The following is an 18,603-nucleotide window of genomic DNA, read 5'->3' on the forward strand; positions in this document are numbered from 1 at the left end:
TAATTACTAGGCTAAACATACCCTGTTATATTTTTAGGAAGGTGTCTGTATTGTTTTTAAGTAAATGACTAAAGTTTTATTTTGTATTTCATTGAGGGGGTCTTTAAAAGAAAAGAACTATAAGATTTTTAATACTCAGAAATGTCAATCTAGATAAGTAACCTCCATAAATTAAATCACGTGTGTACTATTTGGATTATGTGTTGACTACACCTCAGTTTCCTTTTCTTTCATTTTAGTTAGGCATATATGTATCACCATCGACTAAAGGGAATAATACTTCTGTAGTTAGTATTCATTAGACAGATACTAGAGCTTCCATATATTTATGAGGCATGGAAGAAACTTATTGAGAACCTATCTTTTATTAAAATGTTCAAGAATTCTCTATGGCATGCCAGCTTGTCAGCAAGGCAGCCATTAAACAATTCCAGGTCCTGATCTAAAGCCCATCAAAGCTAATGGGAGTCTTTCCTATGACTTTAGCTCAAACTCTTATTTATTACAAGAACAAGCCATTTGAGGAGGGCACCGCATGAAAGTGCACAGTTTGCAACAGGTCAAGAAAGACTAGCTATGACTAAAGAACAGACAAAAATTGAGCCCAATATGTTTCAGACAAAATTTGGAACCACGTTAGTCTTTGGCAAACAAACGGAAGACAGAGCCAAATCAGTTGTTGCCACTCTGCAAAAGTGGATTTACCTGGATCATATCTTCAGCTAAATCCATTGAACTGTGTGAATAATAATCTGCTATTAAATAAAGCAGTTCTTGTAATAGAGGAAGGTTTTTGTGTTAAATTGGAAACAAGCTAAAATAAACATGTTCTTGAAACATAATTTGGGGTAAAACAGTCACTGAATTATGATATTTCTACATATGGCGCTTATTCGATAAAAGAATATTTTGCAGAGGGATGAATAAAATAATTTAGGCAAGATCTTTATGCACGTTTTCTGTTTTATACACCGGCATTGACCAGTCTATAATGAGGTGATTAAAGTCATACAAATACTCCCATAAATTTAATCATTTTGAAAAAATGCAGTCACTGTCCATATCTTCCATATTATAGAACAAGTGGGCAACATCACTGTAATAGCTATATTTTGAATAATTGAACAAGGAAAAGATACTTACATTTTGGTATACATTTTTTTTTTTTTTTTTTAGGGAACAAAACAGATGCTTTGCAACCTGGAATAAAAATGGAGACTTCAGATCATCTTTATGCCCTGAAACATACTTCAAATGCTACTAAAAGTTGCTCTGTATTAAAACAATATACTGCTTCCTCCCCTTTTAAGGTGGATAGTTTACATCCTTATTCGTCATTAACACATAAGCCTACCATAACAGCAGTGACTGATATTCAACAAGATTTTTCAGTTCCCTACGGGTATTTTGAATGCAGTAGTACGCAACCTCATGTCACACCTTATATTAAATGTAAGAATTTTGATGTGTCAGTTAAAGATTATACTGGAATTTTGCTGAATGAAAAGAGGAATGGTGTGCCACCAATTCTTCCAGATATTACTGTTTCAGACCACCCAACCCGTAAAGACCCCCTGCACAGTATACTTGAACACCAACCAGACAACAAGCAAAATTGTCAACTTCAATTAGAAAATGCTCCTTCACAGTCGATCAACCCTTGTGATATGTCAGTACCATTAAACTCTCCGGCAAAGGATGTAACCAGAAATGAAGCTAACGCATCTCATAAATGTCCAGTCGAAAAAGGTGGCTCCCATCAAGAACAGATTTGTGATTCCAAAGCTAGTGATGAAAAGCAAAAAAATGTGCTGGCAGAAGCAATGGATTCTGAAGAAAAAGCTGAGGAAATGTGGTCAGACAGTGAGCACAATTTTTTGGACAATGATATTGGTGGTGTTGCTGTGGCACCTTCTCACGGTTCTATCTTAATTGAATGTGCAAGACGTGAACTCCATGCCACAACACCCATTAAGAAACCAAACCGCAGTCATCCCACACGAATCTCTTTAGTCTTCTACCAACACAAAAATTTAAATGAGCCAAAACATGGATTAGCAATGTGGGAAGCAAAGATGGCTGATAGAGCAAAAGAGAAGGAAAAAGAAGCAGAAAGATTAGGGACTGAAAATACTGAACTAAAATCTAGCAGCAGGAAAACCAAGCAGAGCAGTGAAACCAGAGAGCTTTTCTATGAAGAAAATGAGTTCAACCAAATTCCATCACGCAGAGCGTTAACAGTAACTCAAGATAATGTAATAACAGTGTCTTCTTATGCCCTCACTCGAGTTGCAGGGCCCTATAACCATTGGGCATAGGTTTTAGTAGCTGATGCCTTGCCTTGGTGCAGTGTTATACAGTATTTCTTTAAGGTGCTGTTAAAGAACAGAGTCATGTGTAGTTTACTATTTGTTCATCTCAACCATTTTAAGGCTGAGGTAAAAATGGGGATTTATCTTTAACTGTGACTTTATATTTTAACATTTGGTGGTGCTTGAGCACATTTTAAGCAAAAAAAAATTGTATAGTTTTAATATGTTATAAAAGAAGATTTTGGTTAGGTTATTAACCTTGATTGAATCATTCAGTTTATTACCTTTAGGAAATTATATTTTGGTGCTTTAAATCAAATCTGTTTACTACAGAACAAGTCATTTATAGGGATTTTAACAGATTCACATTTTATGATGTAAAATCAAGTTATACAGTGATTGCTCTACACAGCTCTTGGTGCTTAACCACATCAAACAGTAAAAATAAGCTGAATTATTACTTCATGGTGCCATCTTCCAACAACTTCCAATCATTGCTAAAAAGTCCAAATTACAGATAAACCTTTTAAGAGAACCAATGAAATTTTCTCTCTCTAGAGTTTTCATAATGTATAAAATGAAGTTATCACTAGGGATGGCTGGAAGTTGTTTGTAAGCTGTAAATATATATTTTAAAAGCACTTTCTATTTTTAAAATTAACTTGAACTAGTATAGTATAAGGATCATATTGTCTAAGGTTTGTGCATACTCTACAGAAGAAATCATTTTGATCTTGCTGTGTAGATTTTCATACTGTTACAATTGCAATATGTATGCTAATAACATATGTGATTGTTTTTAGACTTTCCCTTTTTCCGTTGAAGATTTTTATGTTACATAGAAACAGAAGAGTAATAAAATGCAGAAACTTTTAATTATTTACAAATATGGAATGAAGAAACATCTTGTCAATGTGTGTTGCTATTGGGAATTAAATAATTAATTTTTTTAAGACAGAAATTATTATGATTTATTTGAGCAATAAGCACATTAGTCTTATTCATCTAAAGCATTGCAACTTATATGACACAACCAAATGTTCCTAATGCCTCAGGGGTATGATCGCTTTGGGATTTTTTAAAAAAAAGTACCCCCTAGAGTTGCCTTACTCTGTTCAGAAAAAAAGTTATAAAACTGACAAATTAAAAAAAAAAGTAAGAAATTTTCAAATATCTAATGTTTAACAGCAGTTTTTAGTTGATAATTCCCTTCCAGAATGTTCACTAGCTAATAAGAATGGTTTTTTAGTTCAGTTTTTTTAGAAGCATGTTTTGTATCATTTTCAACAATGATTTATACATTTCATATGGAAACAGTTGTTAGTTCCAAACATTTGAATGTATGTTCTGCATTTCAGCTGGAAAATTGACACATCACCAAATGATTATCGTTACATTTTGCTAAATGAGGAAAAGTAGACACTCCATTCATAAATAACGTAGCATCCATTCCACTCTTCTTTCTCTGATTCTCCTCTCCTCCTCATTTCTGTTTTATTATTTATTTATTGAATCATCTAATCATCAGACAAAAAAGTTGTTTAAGTAAGGACCTTGTCCTCCAAGCCTTACTCACCTTCTCAGTCCAATTAAAATTAGTGGGACTACCCAAGTAAGGCCTACTCTTGTGCATAATGGTTGTGGGATGAGATCCTACGGATCAAGCTCTACCTTAATTTTACCTGTGAATCCTCACAGTTTATGTAACCCCATAGTTGTAACTGAGGTTAGTATTTTCTATTGAGAACTTATACCAATAATATACTTGATAATACTATAATGCAGTGGTGCTGTAACAAAAATAATCTGAAATGTCTAGATCCACTTTATCTAATACCTAGACAAGGTGCTTTTTTCTTGAAAAGTTCTATAATTGTGATATTTACAGTTTTGGTACTAAGAATATGTGAATTTTATTTTTTACACATAGTGCTAACTAGAACCCTGATCCTGAAAATATTTACACGTTGGAGCAGTTCCAATGATATTGGGCAAATTTAAAATCCTTATGTAGACTGACTATTGAAATTAACAGGAATTTTAATGGCATAAGGAAAGGAGGATTGGACCCATTCTTTGTATTTTATCTAGCTCAGAGTAAAGTTTGTGAAAACCCCATATGCTGCAAATTTTAGTTTAAAGCCTGTTAGTCCAAGTACAGGATATGAAGGGATTATAAATAATAAAAAAAGTCAATATTATGCCATCATTTTGTACCAGCAGTTTTCTGCTTCTTGAATATGTAAAGTACAGTATACATTAAATCATTATGGTATTTTGTGTGCCTTAGATTTCCATTTTAAAACTTGTCTATTTTTTGTGAGGCTAAGATATAGTAAAAATTACAGCTGTATATACAGTAAGTAGTATTTTAAGTTGCTCCAACAGCATATTTGCTATCTGAGTACCCTTGTTTAGCATCATGGTCAATTTTCTAGCAGAAGGATTACTTTGCTACTAGTAAGTGTCATTGATAACACTGATAGATTTAGACACGTTAGCTTCACAATAATTTCACTATGCCATATGCATGTATAGTGCAGAATGAAGGAATTCTTTATTTCTCAGCAATTCTTATTTCAAATGTGGTAGGAAAAGTTTCAGGGCCGTTATTCTGCTTACAAGAAATTCAAGAAATATTAAAATGGCTGGAATTTCCATTTGAATCCTTCCAGACCTTTAGGCTTGTGTGTGATTAGGCAGTTCAAATGCTAAAAACAATTAACAGAGAAAACAGCAGCTTCCTCAAATAGCTGGGAAGCAGAAGAGGTGCATCTTAAATGGCATCTTTAAGTATGGTTATCTTCTCAGTTGGCTATCAGTAGAGACTCAGCAAGTCCAACAGGGAAATCCAGCCCTAATAGATTCATAATGGCAATGTTAAAAGAGAACAGTATGTCTTAACATAACAACAGATATTCATGTTATTAATTGATAGCTGAGAAAACCTTCAGGACTGCTTTATTAAGGTTATTGATACAGCTGAAATATACTGTCCAAACAAAATTATATTGTCTTTACAATGTATAATAAATTTCTAACATGACATTTTGGTAAATCGTACCTAATAAGAAAATTAGCTGGCCAAGTTTTATTTCCTGATGTGACAGTTGGCAGGTTGTGATCTGAAAAGCAAATATTTTCTAGTAAATATACTGCAGTATGAGAAATACATCTATTTACTGTATTTACAGCTGTGTGCTATTTATTGTAACATTTCAGAATATTTATCAGTCTTGTGCACACAGATCAATGTTGTATTGGGTACGGTTGTACTTGCAACAATATTGTCCTCTTAAAAGTTAAAAATTTTAGAAAGTGACTCTCTCCCTTCCATCCCACACAACTGTTCTATGACTTCCTCTCACCCTCATAGACTTTAAGGTCAGAAAGGACCATCATGATCATCTAGTCTGACCTCCTGCACATTACAGCAGCAGAATCCCCAGACTGGCCAGCCAGGTCAGGAACCACATCTGAAGACAAGACAGCTAGGAAAAACTGTATACTTCCCTTGATCAGTAACAAACTTATATTGGTTTCAATAGGAGTTTATGCTCCTAGACAAGACAGCACTATAGGGCTCCAAATCTGTAACTCAGAGTTGATGACAGTTTGTCTCCCACCCAATTTATATCACCTCACAGTATACCACCAAGGACTGTTGCGACACAACATAGCAACCTTTGATTTTCCAGCAGGAATATCTCTATACCCTCCCTCTGATAGGCCCTGCACCATCACACCACCTCATTTTGGAGGAAAGGAGTGATGCTCTCTAGAGAATATCATTCCTGTTTGACTCTAAGAGGGCCACTGTTGCAATAGTAAAATAGCTCCCATTGAAATTGTGAGTGTCACCACTGCAGTTCTCGTGCACGTGCTGATCCAAGGAATGAGGTACCAAGCTGGGATCTGACATTTAGAACCCACAGATAGTAGCAGAGAGTACGACTATAAGGCCATATCACCAGCTCACCTCAAATATTGTAATAATACTGTACAAAACTCATACAAAGACTAATTGCTCATAAGCAACAATTAAGATGTGATCATATCTTTCTACAAATAATCCTAATTGTATAAGTCAATGTTTTGTACTTACAGTGACCACCATTAGAACAAAGTCATGTGTAGTTACCAGAATGTGTCCCTATGCTTAAAATAGGAAATAACTCTAGTATCTGAAGTAACATAGTGTGATAACTGTAGGTAAATGGACACTTTTTAATGCTTACTAGTATACCTAATACACAATTGTTTTCTCCTTTAAAAACCTTTCAAACACCATTACAGTATTATGCTAACTTTAGTGGGTCAAGTTTTACTCTCATTCACATCCGTACAACCCCACTGCAGTTAGTGGAGCTCTGCAGATGCAAATGCAGTAGGATTTGGGCCAATATGTTAATATGCTTCTAGTTAAATGTAGAATTTTTAGGAAAGCTCGTTAACAAAATTGTATTTGCATTTTTATATTTAAAATGTAGGGCACAATCCTACCATAAATTACACAGGGGAAGATCAATATGATTCTGTGTGAAATCAGCTACCTGGGCAGGCCAAGTGATAAAATATGCTTTCTAATTTACAGACTGCATAAATATCTCATTTCTTCTCAAATTTGCACAGAAATACTTGTATTATGGACACATACTCCCTCCCAATATTTGAAAAATTAATTTATATGCCATTTTCAGCCTATTTACATGTATCACCATTTGTGATATTCATGCAGTATTAAATGAATGGCCTCTCACATCCACTGTGGCAGTTAAAATAGCATTTCTTCAGTAGCGAGATCTTTGTGGCAAGTCTTTGTAGTAAAATTGTCGTCGTGTTTTATTTCTTACTATGGAAGAGTTGGCTGGCTAACTATAACACGTTATGAAAGCCCTTGATCACGCATTGTGAAATGATAGATGAGGAATAGGCCAATCACATATGGAAACTGTTTTTTAATTTAACCAAGTGGTGTTCAACCAGTAACAGCTATAAGGCCACTTTATCATCAAAAAGTAAAGTGCAAAGAAACACAATAATTGTATTATGACATTCTGCCATTGCCATTGCCTTGCAATCTCTGTGCCATAACAATTTCTGTTTGATAGGGATATGTCATCACATCATGTCACTGTGTACTGATGTATGTTAATTCCATTCCTCCACTTACTCTTGGGGAATCAATTTCTTCTCTATTCTCTCTCCCCCAATCTGTACTGGCCTCTGGAAAAAGAGAGGTCACTCTTACTTAGATCTGCCAGATACATGTACCCTGGATGGAGATGTGAGCACTGCTATCATCACTCATTCTGCCTCAGATCTAGATAGAGCAAGTGGAGGACTAATCAGATATATGAAGCCCAAAATAGTTATAAACCAGACTCTGAAGAACTGCATGCAGCTTGTGAGCCCTGACTTGAGTTGCTCCTTAAGCCGTTTCTTGGTTGCTTAGGTAGTGTGTAGCCATATCACCACTGTTTATTTAGATATATCAAATTTTAAATACACAATCCTTTTTTAGTAGTTGTAAAACTATGCCACATTTATATCCATCTCTTCCTTTTTTAATCTTATGGTAAAAGCATGGTCAGCGTAAAAAGTACTGAGATTCTGATTGCTCAGTATTTTAGTGGAGTAGAAGTGAAACCACAGATCAGAGTTTTCTGGGATTATCTGATATTTTAGACAAATTGTCTTAAATTATATTGTTTATATGGTACTGATGTATGCTGCTGTAAAACTATATGAATGCTATTCTCCTGACACTCTGACAGACAAGAGACGTGTATCACTTGAGGCTATCCCAGGGACCAAAAAATCTCTAATAATATTTAATTAGGCACAAGTATATAGAAGATTAGGAATAGCCTCTAAATATTATGGGCCAGATTCTGATTTGTTACACTCAAGTGCATCCAGAGTAACTCTACTGAAGTCAGTGGAGTTACTCCATATATACGCAGGTGTTACTGAGATCAGACTCTGTCCTCTGTCTATGCTAGAGATTGCCTCTTTCCTTCTATGAATGATTCAAAGTTAGTACTCACTTCATGTTAACTTTATCATTATATTAAAATATTTTAGATGTTTCAGAGGAGTTAGTTAAATGTTTCAGTTTGAGTGTAATATTCAAGTGTCATTTGTGTGCTGCTTTGTTTTCTAAATAATGGAGATAATTCTTAGTGTATACTGTATCTTCTCCCTCTAGGACATTTTATTTGCTAGCTTCAACCCTAGGCATTAACTTCTGTTCTGTATAGATGACACCGAACTCTACAACTTGCTCAGTTCATGCTTTGATTCCTTTGTAGCTCATCTGCTGTATTTACCCATTTTGTCTGTCAGTGCTTGGTGACCCTATACACTTCTGCTGTTGAATGCTTTAAAGACTTATAATTTCCTGCATACAAGTCTTCTAATTCTCCTTAGCACAGACCTTTGCTCCCAAGAGTAGCAATGTAAGCATCAGCCTTGGTCCTGACTTTTGTTTTTTAATCTCTTCTCTCCCTTGGCTGTAAATCTGTTTATCTCCACCTCTGAAATGTTACAAGAATTTTTTCATATAACTCTTTCAAAATCTATATTCATGTCAATCATTTTCTGTCTTAACGTTGATAGTTCCCTTTTTTATCATCCTGTTATAGCCTTACTCTTCCATGGAGTCCAGAATGCTGCAGTTAAATTACTTTTACATGACAAGAAAGAGGGGCATTTCAGTCCATCCCTTCACCTTCACTATCAATCTTCATATCCACTTGTAAACTGCCCAGTTATTTTTCAAAACTCTCCATAAACTTTTGGCACCCTTCCTTTCTGACCCTCCATCCATATATAGCCAACAAAGTCCATTTTGCCCCCAGTCTCAGCTCTCCACAGCTGAAGATCATTCTTTGCTTGTACTGCTGGATCTCTGGCATTCTGTCCTTCCTTCTGTATGATTTACTCTGTTCAGACCTTAACATAACAGATTTGACTGTCCCTGCAAAGACCCACAAGCAGGAGATGGTCTTGCATTGTGTCTTCTATTTGTCCCTGTGCAGGGATCAGCCATAGTCCCAATGGGAAGTTCAAGGACTTCATAAAGTTAATGCCACCACTGGCACTAGACTCTCCAAAGAGGAGTGAAGTTATGGACTTGCCTTTTCTTCCTCCCTCCACAGCAGCAAGCAGGGCTGATTTGGCTTCAGCAGGAAGGAGTTGAACATAAACTGCACTCTGTGAAAGGGTGTAGGGGTTCCAGTTCAGCTGTGTGCTTCTCCACTCTGTTACAATTCTCTTTGGGACTCCTACTATTCCCCAGCCTCCTCTTACTCTCTCCACCCCAAATGGGCTGTAGCCATAAGCCACATCTTAGCCCAAATCTTCCCATTCTCTTTAGCCTACAAACGACACTAGATCCTACTCAGTACTACATACTTCAGTTCTTCCCCCACCATAGCTAATCTGCAAGAATATTTGCATGTTTATCACTTTTAATGTCAACTCTTTTCTTTTCTCTTACGGGATCTTCATCCATGTCATTTTTCCTTTTATGAGTTGCTGTGCCCAGCTTGAAAGTCTTCTCTCTTCTGCCTCTTTCTATTAAGCATTTTATGACACTTTGTATGAAGGCTGCTATATCAAGATAAGTTGTGTACTGTTGTGCGATTCAGAACCCGCAGAGTTAATTCAAATGAAGTGAAATTGATGGTACAGTGACACGGTGTTCATTGGTGTCTAATTCTAAAATGCTAAAAGCTCCCAATGATTTATTTGCAATGACTGCAGGATTGGGCCTTAAATTCTTTTATATGTTGAGTCATACATCAATCACTGTTTCAGGTTGACAACATTTTTAAATGTCGCTATAGTATCACTCAACTGTTCTACCGACTTTGTGCACCATTACAGCCTTCCACATAAAGTCAAAGGGCATAATACTGTTATAAATAGATGCCAAAATGTTCTATGCGTAGGAAGTAGAACACAATTGACAATTAAGCTACATAGAGTTGTCACATGCAGTAGACAATGTCTTAAAAAATCGCTGTTGTACCTTCACATTGGAATAGATGTGAATCATTTGACACTTAATCGATATCACAATTGTTGCCACAGAACATTTTAATACTGTATTGTGGAAGAATTTATGAATTGTTTGATAAACATTTTAGATGTCTTACTTGTTTGTTATATACTATTATAATGCAATTTTTTTTTAAATATAAAAACAAAGGGCCTTTTTCTCATGTACGCTAAGGCCCTTTAACACTCCTCTGGGAGAACAAAATGGCACTCAAGTAGAAGTGAATGAAACTGACACATAGTAAGGTGTATTTACTCTAGCAGGGCAGTGTGAAGAAGTCTTAGTGTAACAGAGAATCAAGCCTCAAAGTTGACTGTGCAATCATCAGTGGATGATCTTTTTTACAATATCTCTGCTGCACACACACATTGGCCAGCAAGATCCAAATCATTATGCTGGTGTTTAGTTTAGAGAAAATTAGAAATGTAGTTTAGAAAGATATTCTAATCTAGCTTCTTTTGTAGGATTTAGATATCCAACTGTAGGCTGACCTTCTTTCCCTACTTGCCTACAAAAAGAATGTGGTAAGGGATTTGTACCTCAAATAATGACCTGGCTATAGAACTGGTAGGATTGTGAATAATATTAATTGCAAATTTAGGCAATTTTTCCTCAAATAATTATTCACAACATTTTTAGACAGCTTTACTTGACCACTTGAAGCGGGGTTGTAAGAATTCACTCAGCTCCATTCTCTGCTGACATAAGATCCAGTGAGGTTTGTTATACTGTGTAATATTGCCACACTAGAGGGAAATGTGAGGCACAAAGCTAAAAGCCAAAGTTTTCTCACCACCCTACTTTTGGTGATATTAGACAGCAAAATCATTAGCCCAATCCTGCATGCCTGAGTCATGCAAAACTTCCATTGCTGCCAGTGTGAGTTTTGCATTAGCAAGTATTGAGCCTTATAATCCTATATTATTGTATTGGAATTATAAAATGACCCCCTACAAATAAATAAATACTTTAAATTTTTGCTTTTCATTCTTACATGTCTAAACTGTGGTGATACTGTACTTCACTATAACAGACTTCTTTTTACTTTTGTGAATGTCACTTTATAATTCTAGCAAAACACATGGCAACCTTTGCATTCTGAATGTTATGAGCCTCTAGTCCTCAAAATATCTCCCAAGATTAAAAGAATTATTACAAATCCAGAGAAGCAAACTGAATATTCCAATGTAATATAATTAAAAGAAAAATCTGTTTAAATATTAATATTGGACATTTAATACTTTAACATTAAATTCTTCGACTATTTCTTTGCTGAGTTTGGAAGGGGACAGTTCTTGGTAATGTCACAATATCATGACATGTCATAAATGCTTTTTAAAAACTTGGCATTACCAGACACTATTTTTTAAGGCTACAGTGTTACAATCCGAGAATGCAGTTTGATTCTCTCCTGACTTTTATGAAAAAATTAAAAAGGTACAGTATGCCAAAGCAGAAAAATTGATTTTTGTTTGATCAATATATTCTGTATATTTCTTGATTTCTTTATATGGAATGCATTTAATATTTATTTTGCAGCTTTGAACTTCTGTGTTTTGGGGATTTAGTGGTGGTGTGTTTTTTTTTGTTTTTTGGTGTTATCAACCTACTGTATTTAGACCTGAAAAAATGAAATAACTTTTGAAAGACAAAATACAATTTTCTTTTTAACATTAACATGTTTTTAGTTCCTAATGGAGAAAAAAAACAGAAAGAAAAAGCACTTCATTATGTCACAGTATGTACAGAAGAAAGTTAAAAAGTTACTTCATTTCTCATACATTTGGGACCCGATTCTCATCTAGTGTAAATCCACATACTCCCACTGAAGTTAGTGGAGCAATATGGATTTACATCAGTGAGGATCTGACCCTTGAAATCTTCTCTGCAGCAAAGGGAACTCTTACCAGCAGTACTTGAAGACTTGTGAGTTGTGACTGCATGTTACTTGAAAGACTTACTTAAACTATGTTTTTGGTGCAAGCAGTTGTTGTACACGATTTCATGTTTATGTACCAAGATGCATTGAAATGTTGATAATAGTGTTGAAACATACATGTAAAGATTGTTGTTGTGGAAATTGTCTGTTCTGTTATATTTTTCGTGTGTGTCTCATCTGTTTAGAACGTAAATTTTCATTTTTTTTATCGTCCTAACTGAATAAGGCTAAATGAATACTGTAATTGAAAATATATTTTAAATCTTGTCATGAGTTTTTAAAAAAAGACTATTACAAATTGTATCATTCCTGATTACACAGAACTTTGTGGGTGGTTTTAAATAAATTTTATACTTCTATTTTGCACTCAGTAGTCTAATTTTTCTTTCCTATATTTACCAAATCATTCTGTTTTGTAAATATGCATTTCAAAATAGCAATACTATTTTTGTGTTTCCAAACACAAATAAAAAGAGTAGATTTCTGATCATATGTGGCCTGATCCTGCTAAGGCAAAATGCATGTTGAAGTCATTTGAAGAGGAGAGGAGGACAGGGCTGCTACAGGCCCCCATTCCCTGCATCTTGTTCCAGTATCAGGGCCATAGTATGTAATGTAGAACAAAATCTTACACCCATATAACTGAACTTATTGCTGAAACAAATAATATTTAAAATTTACTTTTAAATAAACTTATTTTATCAAGCAATAAATACTGATTCCATAGCTAGGAATATTTTGATATTGTAGCACATGAGGATGCTAATAATCTTTCAGCCAAATATGCTGTGCCTTGGAGACAGTTATGCTCACCAAAATCATGATAGTCTCTGGATTCTGTACACTGAATACATCTTCTCTCTTTTATAATTAGTAAAATAAAAAATTCCTTTTCATCTTATTAAGGAAGGGGTTAAAAAAATAGTTGTAATTAGTTTTCTTATAAAAGTACTGTCAGTTTTGTGAAGTATTTCCCCAACAAAATTTTCAAATCTTATTAACAACACTTTTGGTTATATTTGGGTATTTATTTATGGTGAACACAAACTGACTGATTCACCCCTGCTGGAGTCCAGGAGTACAGTTTGATCCCATCTAACGCTATGGGCTAGCTGCATTGGATGGGGGAATCAGCATCTCTCGGGATTCCTGGCCCTTCTCTCACCAATCCCTGCTTGTTTATTTGCAGGGATGAGGTATCCGGTACAAAGCCTTGCAGCAACAGATATGGTCAAAATTTTTGAATTCTTGTTTTTCAGCAAAAAAGACAAAAAAGTTAGCCAACATTGTTGCAAAAAGTGTCCCAGAGCAACTCTCAGGCGTGATGCTCTGCTGTCACTACTTCCATTAATACACTACTACATAGAAAGAAATTCTGTTCAGCTGATCTGAGGAGACTGTGACCACTCAGGTTATTTTTCTCCTTTTGTTTATTTTTTTTTTTTAATTACAAAAATTCAGTCCCAAAAGCTTGTATTTTCAAGTTCTTTTTGAAAACTGGAACCCCTCAAGTTAGGAAATTCTCCTGGTCTGAGGTTTCAGTTACAGGAAGTTTCCTTGCCAATCTGGGCAGATAGAGGCCTGTGGCTTTTTATAGTGATTGGTCCACCAGTCTCGCCCCCTACTTTTTCTCCACATCATACTTAACTCTTCCAACAGATACATATTTTCCACAGCCAAATACACACTTTATGTCAAAAGTTGGAGGCCGATTATTATCTGAATATGTAAAATTAATTTTCACATGTCAATATTGTAAAACACATATGAAGGGTAATAGAATATTTATGTACCTTTAATTTTGTAGGGTCACAGCTTTAAATTGTAGTGTTCTTGTCAAGTATTTTGCATATGAGTTACATTAGTTATTGCAGCAGCTCCATTTATTTATTTGTGGTAGGGGCTATCTTTCAGGGTTTAAAAGCATCCCAGTATCTGATAACTAGATTGAAGGAGCATGGTACTGCAGTTCAAATACTGTCTGTGATATCTTAATGATTTTTATGCTGGTCATAGATTTCCATTGAATACTGTTGGTTTATATTTTTGTAAATATCACTCCAGAGAATCCATTATAGAACAATCTTTAGGATTATTCATTGAGGGTTAAATTCTGCAAAGTGCAAAGGGCACACAAAGTTCTACATGCATCTAAACTTGACGTACATCTTAAAATGGGAGTTAAGTAGTAGGCAGGGCTTTGCAGGGATCTCCTGCACTACAGTGAATTTTAAACTCAGACCTGATTTTTTTTAAACCACAAACAAAATTGTGCTTTAGGTAATGCTATTTTGGGTTAAGAATTGACATGTGCTTTAATGTAAAAAAAAATTACTAAGGAAACCCTTTATGTGTTTTGGATCCATGACACACTGAAATAAATGTAAAATAAAATGTTTAAATCTAATCCCAGACATGACATTAGCTACTGGTTGAACAATGACCCTGTGTTTTCTGAAGGCGAATCTAAATCACTTTACCATCTGCTCACAATCTGATCTACTTTTCTGAATGGTCATAATCCTGGTGGAACTACTTCTGCTTGTATAACAGATAAAAGTTACCCAGAATTCTTAACTAAAGCATTTCTTCCAAAGGGCAGAATCTGAACCTTCATCTCTGCTATATTCTGCTGCCCAGCTGCTCTCCTAACAAATGGGTAGTATTTCTCACCTGTGCCATTCAGAGGAAGGCCAAGGTTGCTTGTAGAGGCTGCAGGATGGAGTTTCACCTCTTCCATCTAGGCCACCAGAAATTTTGCCTCCTGCTGCAGAAGTTGGCTGTTAAGTTTCCTGTGACCATTTTGTTTTACAAGGTTAAGTTGTATCCTTTTTCATATAATAGCAACTTTGGTTCAGCTCATATAATAGCCCTCTGGTTCCTCAGGTGCCACCCCCCTTCAGCAGAATCCCTCTACGCCTGCACCACAGTAGTGGAAAAGCCCTGCAAGCACTGAGTCAGGTGAGGGTCCAAGAGGTGTTACAGACAGCTTTTCAGAAGCCATCAAGGATGATCTGTGTCCTGCTGCTCCAAGCTCCAACTCTCACTCTCCCAGGGCATAAGACTTTGAGTTGGACTGTACAGCAGATCCTCAACACTCCCAGCACACTGTGGTCATGAGACATCTCAGCCAGGAGCATGAGGATTCCCAAGGGGAGGAGAACCCCCCACTGCCTGCTCAGTGTAAGTCTTCCAAACAGCAGAGATTCCAGGTCTCTAAAAAGGCAAAAGCAAGCATCCCCTTTGCAAGGAAATAATTTGCATTGTTAATAGGCAAGTGGTTTTAAATTCACAGTTTATACTTTTTCTCCTTTGCCCTCCTACCTTGAGGAAGTGTTTGCTGAGGTATTTTTCCTGAACAGAAGCTCTCAGTGTGCTCTGTATGGGATTCCATGCAGCATGTTTGGGCATGAGGAGAAGCCTATTATTTCAGTGAAGCCAGGCCTCCAGCTACTGCAAAATAGGAAATGAATTTGTCTGGCTTTCAGCCCTGCAGATCCTTGCTCTGCCAGGGAAGGAGACCCGGAATGCAGGTAGCCACAGAATAAGAATTGTGCCACTCTGCTTCTCAGCCAACACACTCTTGATCTTCCAGGGAAAGAAGCTCAGACCTGAAAGGTGGAGAGGGGTCTCTTTCCATAAGCTGGCCAGAATAGAGGCACATAAGGACTCTATTCCCCATGCAGCTGTGTTATCATGGGATTACAGATGACGAAGTGAAAAAGCCTTTCCCAGATTCAAAATGGCTCCTGATTTACCAGGTAAAGCCCCATGAAGAACCAGTTTTCTCCTCAAGTATTCAAATGTGTGCTGGCCTGAGGGAGAGGGCAGACAACCTCCCAGGGTCCAGGGACCTTCTAGTGAGCTATTCCCACAATCTGGGTATTTGTCCTAGAACCCTCCTTTAACTGTCTCTTGTAAATAGCCGATGGGCAGTACCAAAAACACACCAACTCTGACCAAAAAACCCCAAACAAATCCCAAAACACTGTTGACTCTCTGAAGACAGTGGCTTGCATTAAATTTATTAATTTTCATAATAATAATTAAATAACTTTCTTCTCAGACAAAATTAGAAACAGCATTTCCCATACTCTCCTCCTTTGAGGACAAAATGAAGTCTTCTGATTAAAACCAAATGTTAAACTAAAATGTTACATAAAAACAAAGACATATTCATAAGTTTGTGAACCAATAGTTGGCTCAACAGAACCTGTCCTAGTGAAAGGCACAGACACACCTTCAGAAGGGGACTTCCTTCCAAAAGATCCCATAAACTGTGAAAGTGAGGACGTGACATTGACATTTCAAAGCCATTGAGACCAAATGTATTTTCTATACGTAGTAAAGAAAATCTGTGGTGGCAGGTGGCTTTAATAGAATGAGCATGCATAGACAAGCCAGCATGCTCTGCTGTATGAAAGCCAACTTTCCGTGGCAGCTGGCAGGGGAGCCTCCAGACGTGTCAGTCACAGGGAGCCTCCCGATATGTGTGTGCGAAGTGAAGGGTTTGGGTAGAGAAAGGGGTTTTTAGTGATTGTCTTGTTGCTTTGTGACCTACAGTCCCACTACTGCAGAGCAGAGATGTCTCTAGGCTGTATTGCTCCTGTCCTACAATATAATTCTGTCCTGTTTCCACATAATAGGCTTTAAATAACTAGCTGAAACATGTTAAATTTCAATTCCTTGCTTTTTTAAAAGAAACCCATCACTTTTTTTATTCCTTTGTCATGGGGTTTTTTTTTATTCAAGACTTTATCATTTCAGCTCATTCATATTATTAATCAGAGCGTTTGTGAGGATTTGCTCCATAGCTGAGGCAACAGCTGGTCCAAATATTAATTGAACCTAGCAGGGCTGTATGCAAAAATCTGTATTTTGACTGTACTTGCACTGCTTCTGTCTGTACTGCAGCTTCCCTTTTGAAGAGAGGTTTTCATTGCCCAGAGTAAGAGCCTTCTCCTGTATACCATAGCCAACATCTTGAGCAGCCTTCCTCTATTGCCTCATTCTCCTTCAAACTCTCTCTCTCACTCACTTTTCATCTAATCTAAAAATTCATTCAGAACTATATATTGTCCATTCCTTTTCACTTTTTTGTCTACTAACATATTTATGTTAACTTTGTGGCCTGAGTCATCCCTGTTGTCATTCCATGGAAGTCAGTGGCTGAACTAGGCAATTACTGCAATAATTAATTTTGTGAAACATTATGGGAATACAGCTTGTAGGAACAATGGTATATAAAATGAAGTCATATGATATACTGACTTGGAAAATTACTTTGTGGGATGTGGGTCTAATCTGGAAATCATGTGAAGCTTTTAAAGCTTGTCTGAGCGAGAGTGTGTTAATTATTTGTACTTCCTCCAGCATTCATTATATTTATTAAAGGTAAGCATACCTTGGCCACTTGGTTCTACCACCTGTAGGAACTTTGCCAACTCAGGTAACTTGAGCTTTGTTATATCTGGGTGAATATTACATAATTGTTAGGCAAGTGAGCTTTTCTTATGGTTTGCAGCAAGTCCCATTTCATTTACCTTTTAACAAGAACTGTAGAGAAGGCTAATTGTGCACTAATATATGCATCTAGTTAAGGATTGCATCTGAATGGCATCAACTAGAGCAGAATGCAGCCATCCTCATTTTTAATACGGAGTTCTTATCTGGGGAAGCTGCGAGTACCAGCTGGCAATGCAATCTGTTACATGAAGATGGATCACCATGAAACTCTCAGTCTCACTGAGTTTAACAGAGTGACTGTCCCCTTAAGGTAGTGAGGATTCGTGGTCAGTCCAACACCTGTTTATGGTTGAAGGGCCTGGGACCAGGAGCCTGGTGGAGTGAGTGGGGCAAGGCTCTCATCTCTCTCAGCCAATCAGGACAAAGAAGCCTTCTTTGGGGAAGAAGGCTATATATACACACACACATACGCTGTCTTTTCCCTTAGAATGGAGGAGATGAAAAACAGGTGGAGTGTGAGTAGACTTTTGCATCCTTAAAACTGGAGTTATGAAATCTCAAAGAATATATAATTTTGTAGCCATTACAACAGCTGAATTGGCAGGAGTAACATTAGCATTCAATGGATAAGGGACATATAGCCTAGCTGCACCTGTTATCTTTTCAGATTCTCCATCAGCTATCTTGGCAATTAAAGGGGGTACCTCAGAAAGCAGGCATGATCCAAAACATTAAATGTTGTTTTTGACAGTAACGTAGTAGGCTTCAACATGAACAAAATACTAGCCTGGATTACAGCACACACTGGGATACCTAGC

At 36.5% G+C, this 18,603-nt stretch overlaps 1 protein-coding gene across 3 annotated transcripts in view; it reads left to right on the forward strand.

Moving 5' to 3' along the window:
• TET1 (tet methylcytosine dioxygenase 1) overlaps window positions 1–12,685 on the forward strand; it is a 146,133-nt gene extending 133,448 nt beyond the window's left edge. For all 3 annotated transcript variants that reach the window (XM_032795239.2, XM_032795240.2, XM_075072607.1), the window contains one exon: window positions 1,177–12,685. In XM_032795239.2, the coding sequence (XP_032651130.1) occupies window positions 1,177–2,318 (1,142 nt within the window). In that variant the 3' untranslated portion in view covers window positions 2,319–12,685. The remainder of the gene's footprint in view (window positions 1–1,176) is intronic.
• The last annotated feature ends 5,918 nt before the right edge of the window (window positions 12,686–18,603 follow it).

Source organism: Chelonoidis abingdonii, chromosome 15 (assembly GCF_003597395.2).
Source record: "Chelonoidis abingdonii isolate Lonesome George chromosome 15, CheloAbing_2.0, whole genome shotgun sequence".
NCBI lineage: Eukaryota > Metazoa > Chordata > Testudines > Testudinidae > Chelonoidis > Chelonoidis abingdonii.